Here is a 16,168-nt window from a genome sequence, read left to right on the forward strand (position 1 = left end):
AAGCAGAGGGTATGTTCAAAGTGATCCCATCATACATTTGAGTTGCAGAATTTCACCAAAAACCCTGTGTAAATTTCATTTCTTTTATATTAATGTTGAATACACTTGATTGAACGGAATAAATGAGAGGAGAATAGAATGAAATATTACAAAGACGTTTCATGACAAAAGAAGAGAGTATGAGAAAATAGTGAGTATATACATGAGTGAGTCTAAATATTTAATGAGTGAGATTGTAGAACATAATTTTGAAGTTCCTTCTAAAACAAGTGAGAATATATTTTTACTTCAAATAATTTAGAAAGGACAAGAAAATCAACCACAAACATCTTATTACGTGTTACAAGTACTCAAGAAGATAAGATTACAAGTCTCACTTATATTTACCGAGACAAGATAAATCAACGAGCTTTAGATTATAGCAGATTATATCATGTTCATCTCTACCTTCTTTGCTCGTTGATAGTAGAACTTAAAACTAGATATCCTGACAATCATGCAATTCATTGATTTCTTAAGAAACATAATCATATCTTAAGATCATATATAAAGGATACATAAGTTCATTTTACTACTAGTTTACCAGTTTTTTTAGCAAAAAAACTGACATCGTTCATGAAGTACTTGCAGTAAAGTTGTATTTACCTGGAAGGGAATGGTATAAAGACAGTGAAAAGGTTGAGTCTATAAGTAAAAAACACAAGAGATAAGAGAACATAACACTAAAAAGAACAGAACCATTTTACTTTGTTGTATAACTTCTTAACCTTTATCAGAACACTGTAAAACAAGAAAGAACAGAACCATTTTACTTTGTTGTAGAAGATCTTAACTGTTATGAGGACATTGTAAAACAAGACGAGTAATTTCTAATGACAAAAATGAAGATGCCCACTACATGCGCAAATAGAGATACATATTCAAAAGTGATGCAGCATCTTATGCATGTTTGAGTGATCAATTACACAACTGTGTTATAGATTTTCACCATGTTCTTTACCTCGACAAATAATAAAACTTTAAAACAGGGTCAAGAACTAAGCATAAAACATTGTAATAATAAAACCTTAAAACAGGGCCAAGAACTAAGCATAAAACATTGTATCATGTGCAGTATTTATGTGTTACCTAGACTAATAGTGAATTGATTATGACTTCCACCTAAATTCACTGAGACAATATCAATCATCTTCAGGTATTAGTAATTATACCAGTTTCGTCTGTAGCTTCGTTAGTCCTTGATGGTTGGAACTAAGGATCCCAACAAACAGGCAATTTATTAACTACTAAAGAAATTCAGAATAGAATATTACACATCTTATATTGGTACTCTGCAATCCTGTAAATGTCAAGTTTGATTGTAGAAAAAACATATCACCCTTATTTTCCTAATTGCTTACATGGTGTAAAAACCATGAGAAAGTTGAAAAAGCTCCACGTCTATACAAATTTAACAACAGCACATATGGTATTGATTGTGTACACATGTAATTTTTTACCAAAACTTATTTAACCAGGTTATGGAGAATCTGAGACAGAGAGATGGCAAGTGACAAATAGGTAAAAAAAGATTTACCATTACATCTACTATAAACTTTGAAATGAAACCAGGCCCAACAATAATTTGATAAACAGAGACATGTAACCACGTATGTTAGCTTTTTGTGCAATAAGCAGAGGAGAAAATGAACCTATCGACAATAAGCATGCAGCTTATCTAAAATTTGACGCTAGAACATTCATATATTAAGCAAATTTACAATTTCAAACAATATGAAATGGCAAATTTTCAGTTGCGAGGTAACTGATAAACAAAGCATTTTTATCTATTGGAGAGTCGGTCATAACTAGTAAATAATACTGTTAAGCAATTGGAAAAACACACACTAGCTATACACATCACACCAAAGAAACAACATCACATCACACGACACTGAAACCCTAAGACGTACCTAACGTCAAAAACGTAAAAATCTCCCATACTTACATTGCCATAGCTCTTCCACTGCCACCACCATGAACATACCAAAAAACACTCCCAGCATCATCCGAATTCCCCTTATCAATAGCAATAGCACCAAAAATCGCCCTAAAGCTACCACACACTACAGCAGGAGTGGACGAGTTAGTCTTCCTTGAAACCCTAACAACCTTCTGTAATCCTAATTGCAATCCATCGAATGCACACGAGGTCTCCACTCTCGACACTTCCAATATCTTATTGTTTAAGTCCTTGGCTGTTATGTCGATGTCTTTAACAAGAGAAGAGAGTGAAACAGAAGTTTCAATAACTCTCTCTCCTAGGATGCTTAGTGCTTTGTTGTTCTCTTGTGAATAAGAAGAGTGAGTCATTGCTCTACGGAGCAAATCAATCTTCGAAAACTTATAACTGCAGAAAACACACATATTATACTGATGACTAGAATTCATATAAGCTCAAGAACCATTTATTCTGCCTTTTATATGTTGTGTTATCCAAACCAGTTGCTAAAAATATTGTTAAAAAAATGCAGAACAAACATACTGTGCCATTAAATTCTATATACTATATGGTTTTTTTCCACGACACGCAGTTCAATGATCTTGTAAAATATAGTTTTGTAACTTATTTTTAAATTTTTTTTAGAATAAAAATTTAGATATTAAATTTTTATTTAGAAATAAAAAATTCAAAAATAAGTTAAAGAACTATACAGCACGTGATCATTAAAGTGCGTGTCTCGTCTCCGTCCTCCTCCTACGTATAAGGGGGGGCAGAGGGAGTATTCCATAAAGAAAAGATAAGAATTGGGGAAAATGAGAAGTTAGTGAGTAAATGGACTTGCTTGATTTGATTTTGAAGAGTGTCGAGCGCCATCGAAAATGCGGAAGAATCGAGGAGCGGGGATTGTTTTGCTTCAACAGTAACCTGAGTCTATAATAATAGCAGCATCATAGAGAATAATGTAAGAGTATAACAGAGAGTTGTGATTAGGGTTTAACAGGAAAGGGAAGAGAGACAGATTACCAAGACGAGGAGGAGCATGATGAAAAGGGATCCACGGGGGCTCATTTTCTCGGGGGAATTCAACGCCAATTCTCTTCTCTTTGCTGATTCAACTCGACGCAGGTTGGGAATTATACAAACACAATATGCAAATGGGCAAGAACCAGAGCTGTTTGGCTGACCCATGACTCGTGACTATTTAAGGGGACTTATAATCTATAAGTCCATTTTTGACATTCTCCTAACCCACTCTTGAATACTCCCTCCATCTCATTTTAAGTGTACATTTTACAAATTTCACATATTAAAAATATCTCCAAAAGACACCTAGTTAGAGCATCTCCAAGAGCCTCTTCATTTAGAGCATCTCCAAAAGGCTCTTCATTTAGGCTCCTAACTTGAGATTTGAGGAGGGAGAGGAAAAATGTTGCTCCAAGAGACTCTTAAGTGGCTCTTAAATCTTAAGAGCCTCTTGTTTCTCTCTCCTCTCTCCTCAAAGTTAAGAGCCACCATATGGCTCCTAACTTATTTTTTTACAATAAAAAAATCTTTCCCTCCAATTCACCTCCATCTTTCACTCTCTTTTGTTGTAGTGGAGCCCAATATATGAATAAAATATGAAATAGAGAAGTGATGTAGAGAGTATTATTGGAGTTTACACTCTTAACTTTGTCCTAAATTGCTAAGAGCCACATTTTTTATATTATATTTAGGAGCCAACAAAGAGGCTCTTGGAGATGCTCTTAGGCTCCTAACTTGAGATTTGAGGAGGGAGAGGAAAAATGTTGCTCCAAGAGACTCTTAAATGGCTCTTAAATCTTAAGAGCCTCTTGTTTCTCTCTCCTCTCTCCTCAAAGTTAAGAGCCACCACATGGCTCCTAACTTATTTTTTTACAATAAAAAAATCTTTCCATCCAATTCACCTCCATCTTTCACTCTCTTTTTTGTTGTAGTGGAGCCCAATATATGAATAAAATATGAAATAGAGAAGAGATGTAGAGAGTATTGTTGGAGTTCACACTCTTAACTTTGTTCTAAATTGCTAAGAGCCACATTTTTTATATTATATTTAGGAGCCAACAAGGAGGCTCTTGGAGATGCTCTTAGGCTCCTAAATAAACAATATGGCTTTTAGTAATTTAATACAAAGTTAAGAGTGTAAATCTCAACAATACTCTTTATATCTCTCATCTATTCCATATTTTATTCATATTGGGCTCTACTATAACAAGGTTAAGAGGAAGTAAATTGGAGGGAAGGAATTTTTTATTCTGAAAAAATAAGTTAAGAGCTATATGGTGGCTCTTAACTTTGAGGAGAGAGGGAGAGAAACAAGAGGCTCTTACTGATTTAAAGAGCCAGTAAGAGTCTCTTCGAGTAACATTTTTCCTCCTCAAATTTCAAGTTATGAGCCTAATTGAAGAGCCTCTTGGAGATGCTCTAGGAAACAATTAATGTAAGGTTTTGACCATTATCTTCCACAACTAATTAAATAGCTTAGTTTTCATACATATTAATTATGCACCTTATTAATTCATCTGTATTGGACCTTTATTCACTTCAAATCACACTATACATTCATAATCCCTCTAAATATATTTATGAGGGACTTGTTGGTTGTATTTAATTCTATAATAGAAATGGTATAAAGTTTACATCGATTAAAGAGTATGACACATATTTTGGGATAATTTTTTTGGCAAATGGGATACTTAAAATAGGATAGAGGGAGTATAATATAAAATATTAGACTCCTTGTAAGTTAATACAAATTTAAGAGCAAGTCCAACACTATGCTAAGAGGTTCCCTAAAAATATTATAAAATAATATGTCTTAGTGATTTAGCACATGAGCTCCAATAGTACTCCCTATATCCATTCCCTATTATTATAATAATATTAAATTTAAACAACTGCCATCTATTTGCAGGTGGAGGAGAGAGGGAAATGAATATTTTAATGATAAAAATAGTTTAGAAGTGGCTAGCATATTCTAAAAATAGGGAAGAGGATGCTTGTGCTAGTGATTTAGCACATCACTAGCATAGTGTTGAAGTGCAATTTTATCCCATATTCTCTATGTTTGGATTTAAGACTTGATTTAGCACACCTATTGGACTTGCTTTAAGAGTATCAACTCGAACAATGTTCTTTATACTTGCTCTTAAATTATTATTTTATTATTGTTTGGACTTGTATATAACACAGACTCAAATTTAATTGGAAGGAATGGATATTTTATTGTAAAAAATAAGTTAAGAGCTTTGTAGTGGCACTTAACTTTAACTTTGAGGAGAGATGAGAGAAAAACAAGAGGTCTCTTAGAGAAAAAATTTCTTTCTCCCTTCTCAAATTTCAATTTAAGAATTCATTTAAGATGCTCTAAGTCGATTAAAGTGATAAACTTGGAGTTTCGAAACAAGTAATTTTGACTTATTTAGAATTTCAAAACGTACGAGTAATTTTGACTTGTTAATGATTTATGAGTTACCAAAAATATAATAATAAAATTAAAAATAATTTATGTGTAATTTACTAAATTATGTCATATAGGTAATTTTTATAAAAAAAAATTAAGTTACTGAAAAATGTACGTCAAACTAAAATCTAGTTAAAAGTCAGGTTCTAGTTTATTTTCGGAATTTAAGTCGATTTTTAATTTATTCCACTACATTTTCAGCTTAAAGTCGTAAATCACTTAAATCTGGAGGTTTAAACCCATGCAAACATCTCCTAAAAATAACTCCAATCTTGAAAAATCTTTAGCTAAAAAATGAGTTGACATATCAAAAATAAAATGTATAGATAATTTCATTAAAATATCACATTTGCATTGATGCCTATATTTGTCGAAGTATTACATAGCTATATCATATACCACGTCATCAATTACTATATTAAAACAATGTATCTATTTAAAAAAAATTGAATTATAACATTCTCTAATCAATATAGTCAATACCATCAAAGTAAAATGGGTTATAAATTTAATGAATTTTATATAATATTTTATTATTATAATCAACTTAATTACAGATGCTTTGAACTGGAAGACCCTTTATTGCTGTGGACCGATGCACGAGTTTATAATTTTTGAACTAGTATATCCAAAATTTATAATCAACAGTATATTTATTAACATTCTCAAAAAAAAAAAACAGTATATTTATTAATTTATGTATCTTTATTTAAGTTAGTTTATAATTATTTTTAAAACTTATAAATAAAATAAAAATAAACTAAAAACATGATATAATCTTAGTTGAAACAGTTGCAACTACAAAAATAACGGTTTTCGCCAACATTACAAATTCATATGAAATTTTAATTATCCTTTTTAATAAACATTTGAAATATGAATATTTTTACAAAATTTAAAAATATATTTTAAAAATCTATTTGAAAATTATATTAATTTTAACTAACTCGCTAATCAATGAGTTAGTTAGTTCATGCAAGTTGCCCATGAGAAATGGATACGATCCATGACTTATAAAGAAGGCATGACTTATGTTTCCTCCGTCCTAACTATTTGTATACATTTGGTTGAGATACGAATACCAAGAAAAAAATTTAAAAAATGAGTAAAGTTAGATGAATAGTAGGTAAAATAGTGGGATCTATTTATTTTTAATAGTAATAGATTTGAGACAGTGGAGGAAAGTAGTGGATGTAATAGTGTTTTTTTTAAATTATAAAATGGAGATAGTAGAGTAAAGTAGTGGTGTAATAGTGTTTTTATTATATGATTTATGTGGATGCAAGGGGGAGAGAGAATTGAGTTTGCTCTGGAAACAAAAATCTTGCTCTGGAAATATCATTTTTCTTTTATTATTATAGAATGGAGATAGTGGAAGAAAGTAGTTGGTGTAATAGTGTTTTTATTATTATAGAACGGAGATAGCGTAGGAAAGTAGTGGGTGTAATTACTACCTCCATCCCAAATTAGATGAGCTCGTTGACTTTGGGCACGTACTTTAAAGTCCATTGACCGCATAGCTACATTACTTATATTTGAAATTTTATTTTTTTAAATAAAAATTTAAATATGAAATTTCCATTTACAAAAGAAAATTTTAAAAAATAAATTTCAGAACTATACGGTCAATGCACCTTAAATTACGTGCCCAAAGTCAACTAAAAGCTATTATTTTTGGAATGTATAGAAATGATGGGACATTCCAAAAAGGAAACTGTATAGAAATGAGTGTGATGGAGGGAGTATTAAAGTAGTCAAAAACATATAAATGAAGTTCTTTTAACTTATAATAATGTTAGGGCTATCATGAGAATTTTCCAAATGTGATATGTTTTAGAGTAACTGACACTTTGCACTTTGCACCTGAAAGGCATATGTTAAGCATATTTGTATTTAAGAGGTATCAACTCAACTCTGATAAGAAAGCAAGTAAATAGCAAGTACTGTTAATCGGAATCCGTACGAAGAACGTCAAATGATTTATTGAAGACTTTATGTCAGAAGAATTTCAGGATGCTTCTGCAAACCATTGGAAGAAGTTCATTAATATGATCAAGCCTCAGTGTGCAAATAATCTTTTGTAGCACGTCCAGAAGATCAGAAGGTATAAATTTTAAATACTTTATTTATTCAGAAGATTCCATATTGTGTCTACAAATGAAGAAGAACTCAGAAGACGAAGAATCGACGAACAAGCCACAACCTAATTGTTTAATTGACAAGGAATATTTGATTCAGCTAGTTACAGATGAACCAGACAGTACATTTGTGTATCAGCTTATCAGGTTAAATATTCTACGTCAAAAGAAGGTGGTCGTTCAATCAATTCGAAGATCGTAATTGTGTAAAGAAGACTAAAGACTCTGCTGAAGAATAAAAGGGATAAATGATTATCTAATTAATTATTTCACTTCTCAAAAGAATTATGTTGGATGTGTAATTTATTTATTAAATTAATTCTATCTCGAATTAATTTAATTTATGAATTTATGCATTTAATATAATTGAGTGAATATTAATTGGTTATTTAATTAAAGGGAAATTGGATTGTCTTGTTAAGATAACAAGGTAAGACAATCCAAAGGATTGTCTTGTTGAAATAACAAGGTAAGACAATCCAAAGGATTGTCTTACCGTGCTCTTTCCCTTCTTCCATTACACGGGAAGACAATCCTTGAGATTGTGTTACCGTTTCTACAATTGTCTTGCCATGATATGCTTGCAAGACAATCCTTGAGATTGTCTTGCCGAATGTAACTCAGCAAGACAATATGCCAGATTGTCTTACCGATCCTAGAGTTGTCTTGCCCATGGATTTGATTGTCTTAATAGTTGTAAGACAATCTCTAAGATTGTCTTACAAGGCTTAAATCAGCAAGACAAAGTGTCAAATTGTCTTAGCAAGCTATGTATTGTCTTTGCCACAATTGTCTTTGTAGTTCAAGAGTTTTGCCTATAAATATGGCTTCCCCTCCTTCATTTCAAAGTGTTCAAAGTATTGTAAAGCTTTCAAGTTGTGCTAAACTTGCTATTCGTTAAATCCACACTTTACTGTGCTTTGATCATTCAGTTGTTTTAAACCGCTAAGTTAGAATACTTCCTATCGAATTTATTATACGAACTAGTGGACATTAAAATGAACCATATTAATTATATTACGACTTACACATTGTTATATTAATTAATTAAAATATGATTAACAAGTTTAAATCGAATCAGATTATTCCGCCGCGATTATTTTTAGTGACGATTGTATTCAACCCCCCCTTCTACAATCGTTTCAGGACCTAACAGCACCCCTTATGTTTAGGCGCTTTTTCGATTTGGTCTCAAACTTTTTTTTTAGGCAGTATGCACCCTAAAGTTTGAAAAGGGCTTCGCTTTGCACCTCTTTGACCACTCTATGTTTAATTGACCGTTAAAGTTAACAGATATGGGGTTTACACTTTGCACCCACACTTTGCACTTTGCACCCCATATTTGTTAAATTTTTTTCATGAGTATTTTTTTTTCATGAGTATTTTGTATCGGCTAATAGGAAAAGGGTGACAATTGAAGGACATGTATGCAACTCTGCTGAAGTTATAGGATGACATTAGAAAAGTAAGAACAATAATAATGCGACAGAAGAAGATACAAAATCTTGGCTTCACATTTCTAACTTTGCATTCAATAGCTCCATCCTATGGGATCTTGAGCGATGGGGTCGCCCTTCTTCAGTTCAAGACACATCATAGGTAAATATTTCACAAATTTCAATAGTAGTCTTCAAGTAATTTCAATGCTAAAAAAGTGTAATTTTTCCTTGATAAAGTGCTGCCTTAATTTAACTTAATTGATGAGATTCTCAAAGCAAACAAAAGTGTAAAGAATCTCTATATTAGTATACATATTAGAGAATCTTGGTGTGAGTTTGTAGTATTTTGTAATCTCCTATATATATTTTGTGTGAGTTTGTAGTATTTTGTAATCTCCTATATATATTTTGTGTGAGTTTGTAGTATTTTGTACAATCAGGCATTCTCAAGTATAGTTCGGGTGCCTTTATTAGTTAACTAGAAAAAAACCCTGGAAGATTTGTGGAGAGTTATAATGCATGTTTTGGTCAGTAAACTTTAAGAGCCTTATCATCATTAAACAAGCTTCACAGCTGATTTTGATGATAATTTGCACGTTATGATCATCTTTGTCAAAATCTTAAGGTGGGTATTACAGATAATTTATCTATGCATCAGGGTTTGAGAATGGATAATCTTTATCCATGCAATGGTGTACTCCAAACTTGGCTTAGAAATAAGATTCTTAATCATGTGAGAAACCTCACATCTACGTTCTCATACTTTGTTTAAGCATTTTACATTTAAACACTTATAGTTATATTACTCTATACATACTCAAACATAAGTCTGGGAATTGAAATTTGTGAAATATCTCCCTGTGATGTGAACTGAAGAAGGGCGACCCCATCTCTCTGGATCCCATAGGATGGAGTTGTTGAATGCAAAGCTAGAAATGTGAAGCGGAGATTTTGTATCTTCTTCTGTCGCATTATATTATTGTTCTTTCTTTTCAAATGTCATCCTATAACTTTAGCAAAGTTGCATACAGGTCCTTCAATTATCACCTTTTTCCTATTAACCGATACAAAATACTCATGAAAAAAATACCCATGAATTTTTTTTTTTACAGATGTGGGGTGCAAAGTGCAAAGTATGGGGTGCAAAGTTTAAACCCCACATCTGTTAACTTTAACGGTCAATTAAACGGAGAGTGGTCAAAAGGGTACAAAGCGAAGCGCTTTTCAAACTTTAAGGTGCATACTGCCAAAAATATCGTTTGAGACCAAATCAAAAAAATGCCTAAACATAAGGGGTGCAAAGTGTCAAACTCTATGTTTTAATCAGTGAAATGAATGTGTAATCAGGATTTATTATATTTATAAGAAATTAATTTACTAATAACAACTTGATACAACATTTTTTGAGAAATTTTTGGGATGTCTTTTGGATCTTTCAGCAATTCTCTTAAAAATATAAAAAAACAACTCTTCATAAATTATAATATGTAAAGCATAATGTAACATAATATGTATTAGCGATAAATCAACACGATAACTAAGACTGGAAACGATAAATAAGTTTGATATGAGAATCTATAAAATGAGTATCAGGTGATACGGGATCAGATAATCAAGAAATCTGAAGCACTCATACGTCACTAGAAGAAGTTCATTAAAATGTTTAGGCCTTAGTGATCAATAAATTCAAGTGATTCAATGATTAAAATAGTCTATAGATTCAGTGTCAATGCTAGTGGATTTCAGCGTCATCTCAATGATTATTCGTAATCAATATTTGAAGCATGTTTAACCCAGAGTGATTTCATCAAATGGGTTATCAAAGATAGTATGAAGTTTAGAATCAGGGTTAGCCGTTTCTGAACCAGACCAACGCACTAAACGTGAACTTATACGAAGATGTTCGTCGTATTTATCAAAAGAAGAATTGATCAAGTTAGAGGACAAAATCGACAACTATAACATAGAAAAATAATAATATGAAGAAAAATTGAAGCGCGTAATCTAGAAATAATATTTAATGAACGTATTCTGAAACATAAATAATGTTCAATATGACCTAAAAGCCTTTCTTGAACAAAGATGAATAAATATGCGGTGAAAGTTTAATAGACCTTAACAGATAGGTTCATACAAACTGCATAACTTGAATCAATGTAACAGTGTTTTTATTCTCTACTTACTGGCTTAGGCTCTCTACAAGGTGCAGGCTAATCAATTTTAAAAAATGCAGGGTTAAAGAAGAGTAGACTAAATATAGTCCATAATATATATTTTATTATATATAATATTTATTAATTAATTACAATTTAAATAACCGGTTCGGTTCGGTTTTTATCGGTTTGGTTGGAAGGTATAACCAGAATCCAACCATTAAAATCAGATCGGTTTTTAATTTTTTGGTTTCAGTTCCGGATCAGTTTTCTCCGGTTTTTCCCTATTTCGGTTTGAAATCGGTTTTTTGCTCAGCCCTACACTTAACAACCCCATCTTAAGGCGCCAAGTGATGCTGTGAGCTATATTTGACTACAACAAGGACCGACCAGGCGCCTCCACACTCATTCCCCTGTGTAGGCGGCAGGTGGTGCAAAGTGAATATATTTTTAAGTCATTGTTACCTGCACAATCAATCCCCTATACAAGGAACCATGTGAAGTTGAACAACCATACACACTGCTGAACATTTGAAGACATGGGTCCTCCTAACCATGGTTAAAAGTAAAAGCCTGCTGTTGTGACATAAAATACCCCTGGACTTAATTTATAGCCCATTATGCTATTTGGGCTTTGTTTGGGCTGTTTAGTAAAGGCTCCCTTACATTTCTAACCAACTTGAACGTAAAGTTTTCAAAACTAACCAGCCTACGTTCAACTTTTCAAAACTAACCAGTCTAATTCATTTAAACTCGGGCGACCCAAGTTGGTTTTCTTTGGCAGTGATGGTCGCCCCTGCCAAGGGCGACCCTGCTGTGTAGTGGTGAGGGGCTAGGGTCGCCCCTGGCTCCGGCGACCCCTGTTGGCGGGGTTTTTTACTATTTTAATTTGTAAAAAATTATTTTTATTAATTGGTATATTTTATGTTTAATTTATTATTATAAATTTAATGTATATTTTATATTTTATATAAATATTTTTTAAAGTAATTATTGAAATGTGATGCAGAGAATTATTTTTTGAAGGGTGTGCAAATAATTTAAATTGTATGGTCACATCCAAGCCCTGCACTGCAGTAGCTTTTTTAGTTTTTTTGTACAAAGCATTGATTTAACACTGGACAAACCTGCAAGTTTCATTCAAATCATTCAAGAATTCAATCAGCCAGGCTGTTTTTACTGCTCAAAGATTCACTTTTTTGCAAGACAGGACAATTTTCTGCAAATCCATTAAGTGGAGAAAGCAATTGCATCGACTATTCAAGCCTGTTTTTACTGCTGAAAGATTCACTTTTTTGCTGAGAGGACGATTCTGCAAATCAATTAAGTGGAGAAAGCAATTATATCCACTATTCAAGCCTGTTTTTACTACTGAAAGATTCACTTTTTTGCTGAGAGGACGATTCTGCAAATCAATTAAGTGGAGAAAGCAATTGCATCCACTATTCAAGCACAGTGTTTTCTTTAGAATTGTGTCCTTATAAGCTGAAGTATATGTTCTTCATTGTGCAACAAAACCAAAACCATCAAAAAAACACACACATCAAACTCTCCCTCATATTATCAATCTGCCTTGTGAGAAAATCCTAGCAGAACACCAAAACCATCAAAAAAAAACACACTTCAAAATCAAAGATGGACGGATACGTAAACGTTAATTTCTTTTGGGGTGGTGAAATCATCAAACTAGATAATGATATTCTCTACTCCCTAGATCCGAAAAAAATGATGTTTGTGAAATTGGGCACCTCGTATGAAGAATTACGAGATATTGTGTTCCAGTTGATGCATATCAGTAGGCATCATTGGGATGTCAAGCTTAGTGTCAAATATTCGCGGATCGGGGTTGCTAACCTCATTACTGGGTTTTTTGTTAAGTCTATTAAATCGGACGATAATGTTAGTAGGATGTTAAGTATCCCCGCGAGATTTCACTTGGGGGGAGACATATCATTGTTTATTGAGGCTGAAAATATTTCTCAGCTGAGCCAACACTACGGAGGGCCATTTACCCAACAATCCGGACAAACCGCTGCAGGAGGTGAGTTCGCAAATTATGTTGGAAACTATGGTGGGAGTTTTGGAGGGGATTATGGGGGGAACTATGGCCAAAGCGACTACGGGAGCATGCAAGGGTGGTCAAGCAGCTTCTTCGAGGGTAGCTACAACTACGGGGCTGGTGACGGCTCTAGTAATACAGGTCGTTTTGTTGTTGAAGAGGTTGTAGACGAGGACGATTTTAGTGGAAGACAGCCATCACCACCTCGTGAAATGCTGAACAAAGGTGCAGTTGTTACTCTTGCACTTGAGTACGAAGACGAAGATGAAGAGTATGGCTCGGAAAGAGCCATAAGCAGCAATGATGATTCGGATTGGAACCTGTCACAGGAGGAGGCTGCGGAATCAGAAGATTTTTCGGAGGCTGATTCTTACGAAGCCCTAGAAGGCAACACGAGTATGCAAACACAGGCAATGACTATGCATGAGCCTAGAGCTCTCTGGTTTGCAAGCCAAGATTACGAGCCTGTTATAGTTTCAAATAGGGACCCACTTATGTCACTCGCTTTTGATCCGGCCGCTGATGATTTAAACGAGGGAGCTCTATTTGCTAGCAAACAAATACTTATTTCTGCTGTCAAAGAGGCACATATAAAAACAGATCGGAACTTCCTCATGGAGAAAAGCATCACGTCCGTCTACAAAGTAAAGTGTGTGGTTCGGGACTGCAATTGAAAGCTAAGGGTGTCGAAAAAGAAGACCCACGGGATTTTTCAAATAACAAATTGTCCAGAGCAGCACACATGCCTCCTAGATAGGTCGACGCAGGACCACCGCAAGATTTCCGCAAAAATAATTGGATGTTTGGTTGCTCCCTACGTAAGTCGTACAACCTCTTATATCATTATACGCTTAACTATTTTAATTTTGTATTCGCATGTTAATGTTAGTACTTTTTTGTTTGGACAGGTGGCCCAAACCCCTCAGTTGAAGGTGAGCAACGTCATAACAATGGTTAATGATGAATACCAACATTTGATCAGTTACATGAAAGCATGGAGGGGGAAGATGGCCGGCATGGAGAGCACTTATGGTAACTGGCGTACAACCTATAACGAGCTCCCTCGGTTCCTTAACATCATGGCCAGTACAAATCCAGGAAGCGTGGTTGTGGTTAACGTGGTTCCACATCACACCGACAGGGGTACATCAACATTTGTTCGGGCATTTTGGTGCTTGAAAGCAATGATTGATGGTTGGCAGTATGCACGGCCAGTTATTTCCATTGATGGTACATTCCTTAAGGGAAAGTATAATGGGAAATTGCTGGTAGCGGTGGGAGTAGACTCTAACAACCATCAATATCCCATCTGCTTTGCCTTGGTTGATGAGGAGACCACGGAGAACTGGTCATGGTTTCTACGTCTTTTACGGAAGCATGTATGCCGAGATAGACGTGGCGTTTGCATTATTTCTGACCGTGCCATGGGGATCCTTGCTGCAATGAATGACAGTAGCAATGGTTTCACCCCGCCTCTCGGCGTTCACAGATTCTGCCTCCATCGTGTTAGGAGCAACTTCTCTAAGACCCAGGAATGGAGCTTAAGATGTATATGTGGCTCGCTGGCAATACGTCACAGATCAGAAAACATGAGGCCTGCATGAAAAAGATTGGGGAGATTTCTGAAGAAGCCTTTAGGTGGCTGAGGGCGATAAATCCTGCCCTCTAGACAATTTCTCATGACACAGGCCACGCCCGTTATGACCAGTCCACCACAAACATCACGGAGAGCTTTAATGGCAACGTGCGTGTGGCTCGCTTTCTACCGGTGACCGCGATGCTTCAATTCTTGTTTTATAAAACTGTTAGGACGGTCAACAAGGAGAGGAACGCAGTGCAGGAGAGCATGAGCGAAGGTCACGAACTTTGTCTCGGACGAGAAATAAGTTGGAGAAGATTTCAGCCAAGGCGAACGGGCACCGGGTGGAAACATTTAACCGAGGAACCGGCTTGTTCTCCGTTAAGACACAAAGGTACAGGGTGAAAGGGGTGAATAAGGGAGGGAACACACAGGTGGTTTACATAACTAATGGTACATGTACTTGGGGAAAATGGGCATGCCACCGCCTGCCGTGTTCACATTTGATTGCTGGTTGCAACCATAATGCCATAAATTGGAAGCAATGGATTGGCCCATTCCACTACAACTCCACTTTGTTCAAATTGTGGGAGCCAATGATATATCCATTACCAGCAACTGGTTATTGGGATATTGACTTACCAGTGGAATGGAGAATGTTTGGAACTGTGGTACCCAACGAGGCATTGAGAAAGAGAAGGAAAAACCGAGGACAAAGGGGCTAGTCCGTGAGAATACGAATGGAGATGGACAGTTCCCGTACAGGCTCCAAATGTGGTCGATGCAAGCAAGAGGGCCACACCAGACGCAGCAGAAAATGTACATTGTACAATGCTCAGCCTGATGTGTAATTTCTAAGTTATTTCTCTATCCATTAAGTTGTTTATTTAATGTTAATCCTAAATCGTCATTTAATATCTGCTCAGAAATCTTTTGCACAGAGGTGTGGTGTGGCGTGGCTCTAAAACTTTATTTCACATCAAATTTTCAAGTAAAACATACCGAACAGTAGATAATAATACAAACTTTCACATGATTCCACAGTAAATAATAATACAAAAAATAAATAGTACAGATTAAATATTATGCATTTAAATAAATTAACAAACCAAAATAATATTTTATTAATATAAAACATTTAATACAATTATATTAAAATTTCAAAAAAATAAAATAACAGTACGGGTCGCCCGTGTATAGGGCGACATGTACTCTAAGAATGGTAACAATGGAGGTCGCCTTTGCCAGGGGCGACCCGTACTGCCAAACAAAACCAACTCGGGTTGCCCGAGTTTAAATGAATTAGGCTGGTTAGTTTTGAAAAGTTGAACGTAG

The 16,168-nt window shown here is 34.6% G+C and overlaps 1 protein-coding gene across 3 annotated transcripts; it reads right to left on the reverse strand.

The window, feature by feature from the left end:
• Positions 1-1,713: 1,713 nt before the first annotated feature.
• LOC108192729 (protein NUCLEAR FUSION DEFECTIVE 2) lies at positions 1,714-3,229 on the reverse strand. Of its 3 annotated transcripts, none has more exons than XM_017372376.2 (3): positions 3,008-3,229; positions 2,826-2,914; positions 1,714-2,389 (listed from the first exon to the last, which is right to left on the reverse strand). In XM_017372376.2, the coding sequence occupies exons 1-3, from the start codon at positions 3,170-3,172 to the stop codon at positions 1,984-1,986; spliced, it is 660 nt and encodes a 219-aa protein (XP_017227865.1). In that variant the 5' UTR covers positions 3,173-3,229; the 3' UTR covers positions 1,714-1,983. The 3 variants fall into 3 exon arrangements, with proteins under 3 accessions (XP_017227865.1, XP_063948763.1, XP_017227866.1); XM_064092693.1 differs by having other exon boundaries at positions 2,826-2,903; positions 3,003-3,192; XM_017372377.2 differs by having other exon boundaries at positions 2,826-2,908; positions 3,008-3,190.
• Between the last annotated feature and the right edge of the window lie 12,939 nt (positions 3,230-16,168).

This window comes from Daucus carota, chromosome 4 (assembly GCF_001625215.2).
Source record: "Daucus carota subsp. sativus chromosome 4, DH1 v3.0, whole genome shotgun sequence".
NCBI lineage: Eukaryota > Viridiplantae > Streptophyta > Magnoliopsida > Apiales > Apiaceae > Daucus > Daucus carota.

What these genes read in the sequence shown, in the direction of transcription:
- LOC108192729 (XM_017372376.2), bottom strand. Translation starts at nt 3,172, where the DNA reads ATGGGTCAGCCAAACAGCTCTGGTTCTTGCCCATTTGCATATTGTGTT. An exon ending in TCATGCTCCTCCTCGTCTTG is followed by an intron (nt 2,915 to 3,007) that starts GTAATCTGTCTC and finishes CTATTATTATAG; the next exon opens with ACTCAGGTTACTGTTGAAGC. An exon ending in ACTCTTCAAAATCAAATCAA is followed by an intron (nt 2,390 to 2,825) that starts GCAAGTCCATTT and finishes TGTTTTCTGCAG; the next exon opens with TTATAAGTTTTCGAAGATTG.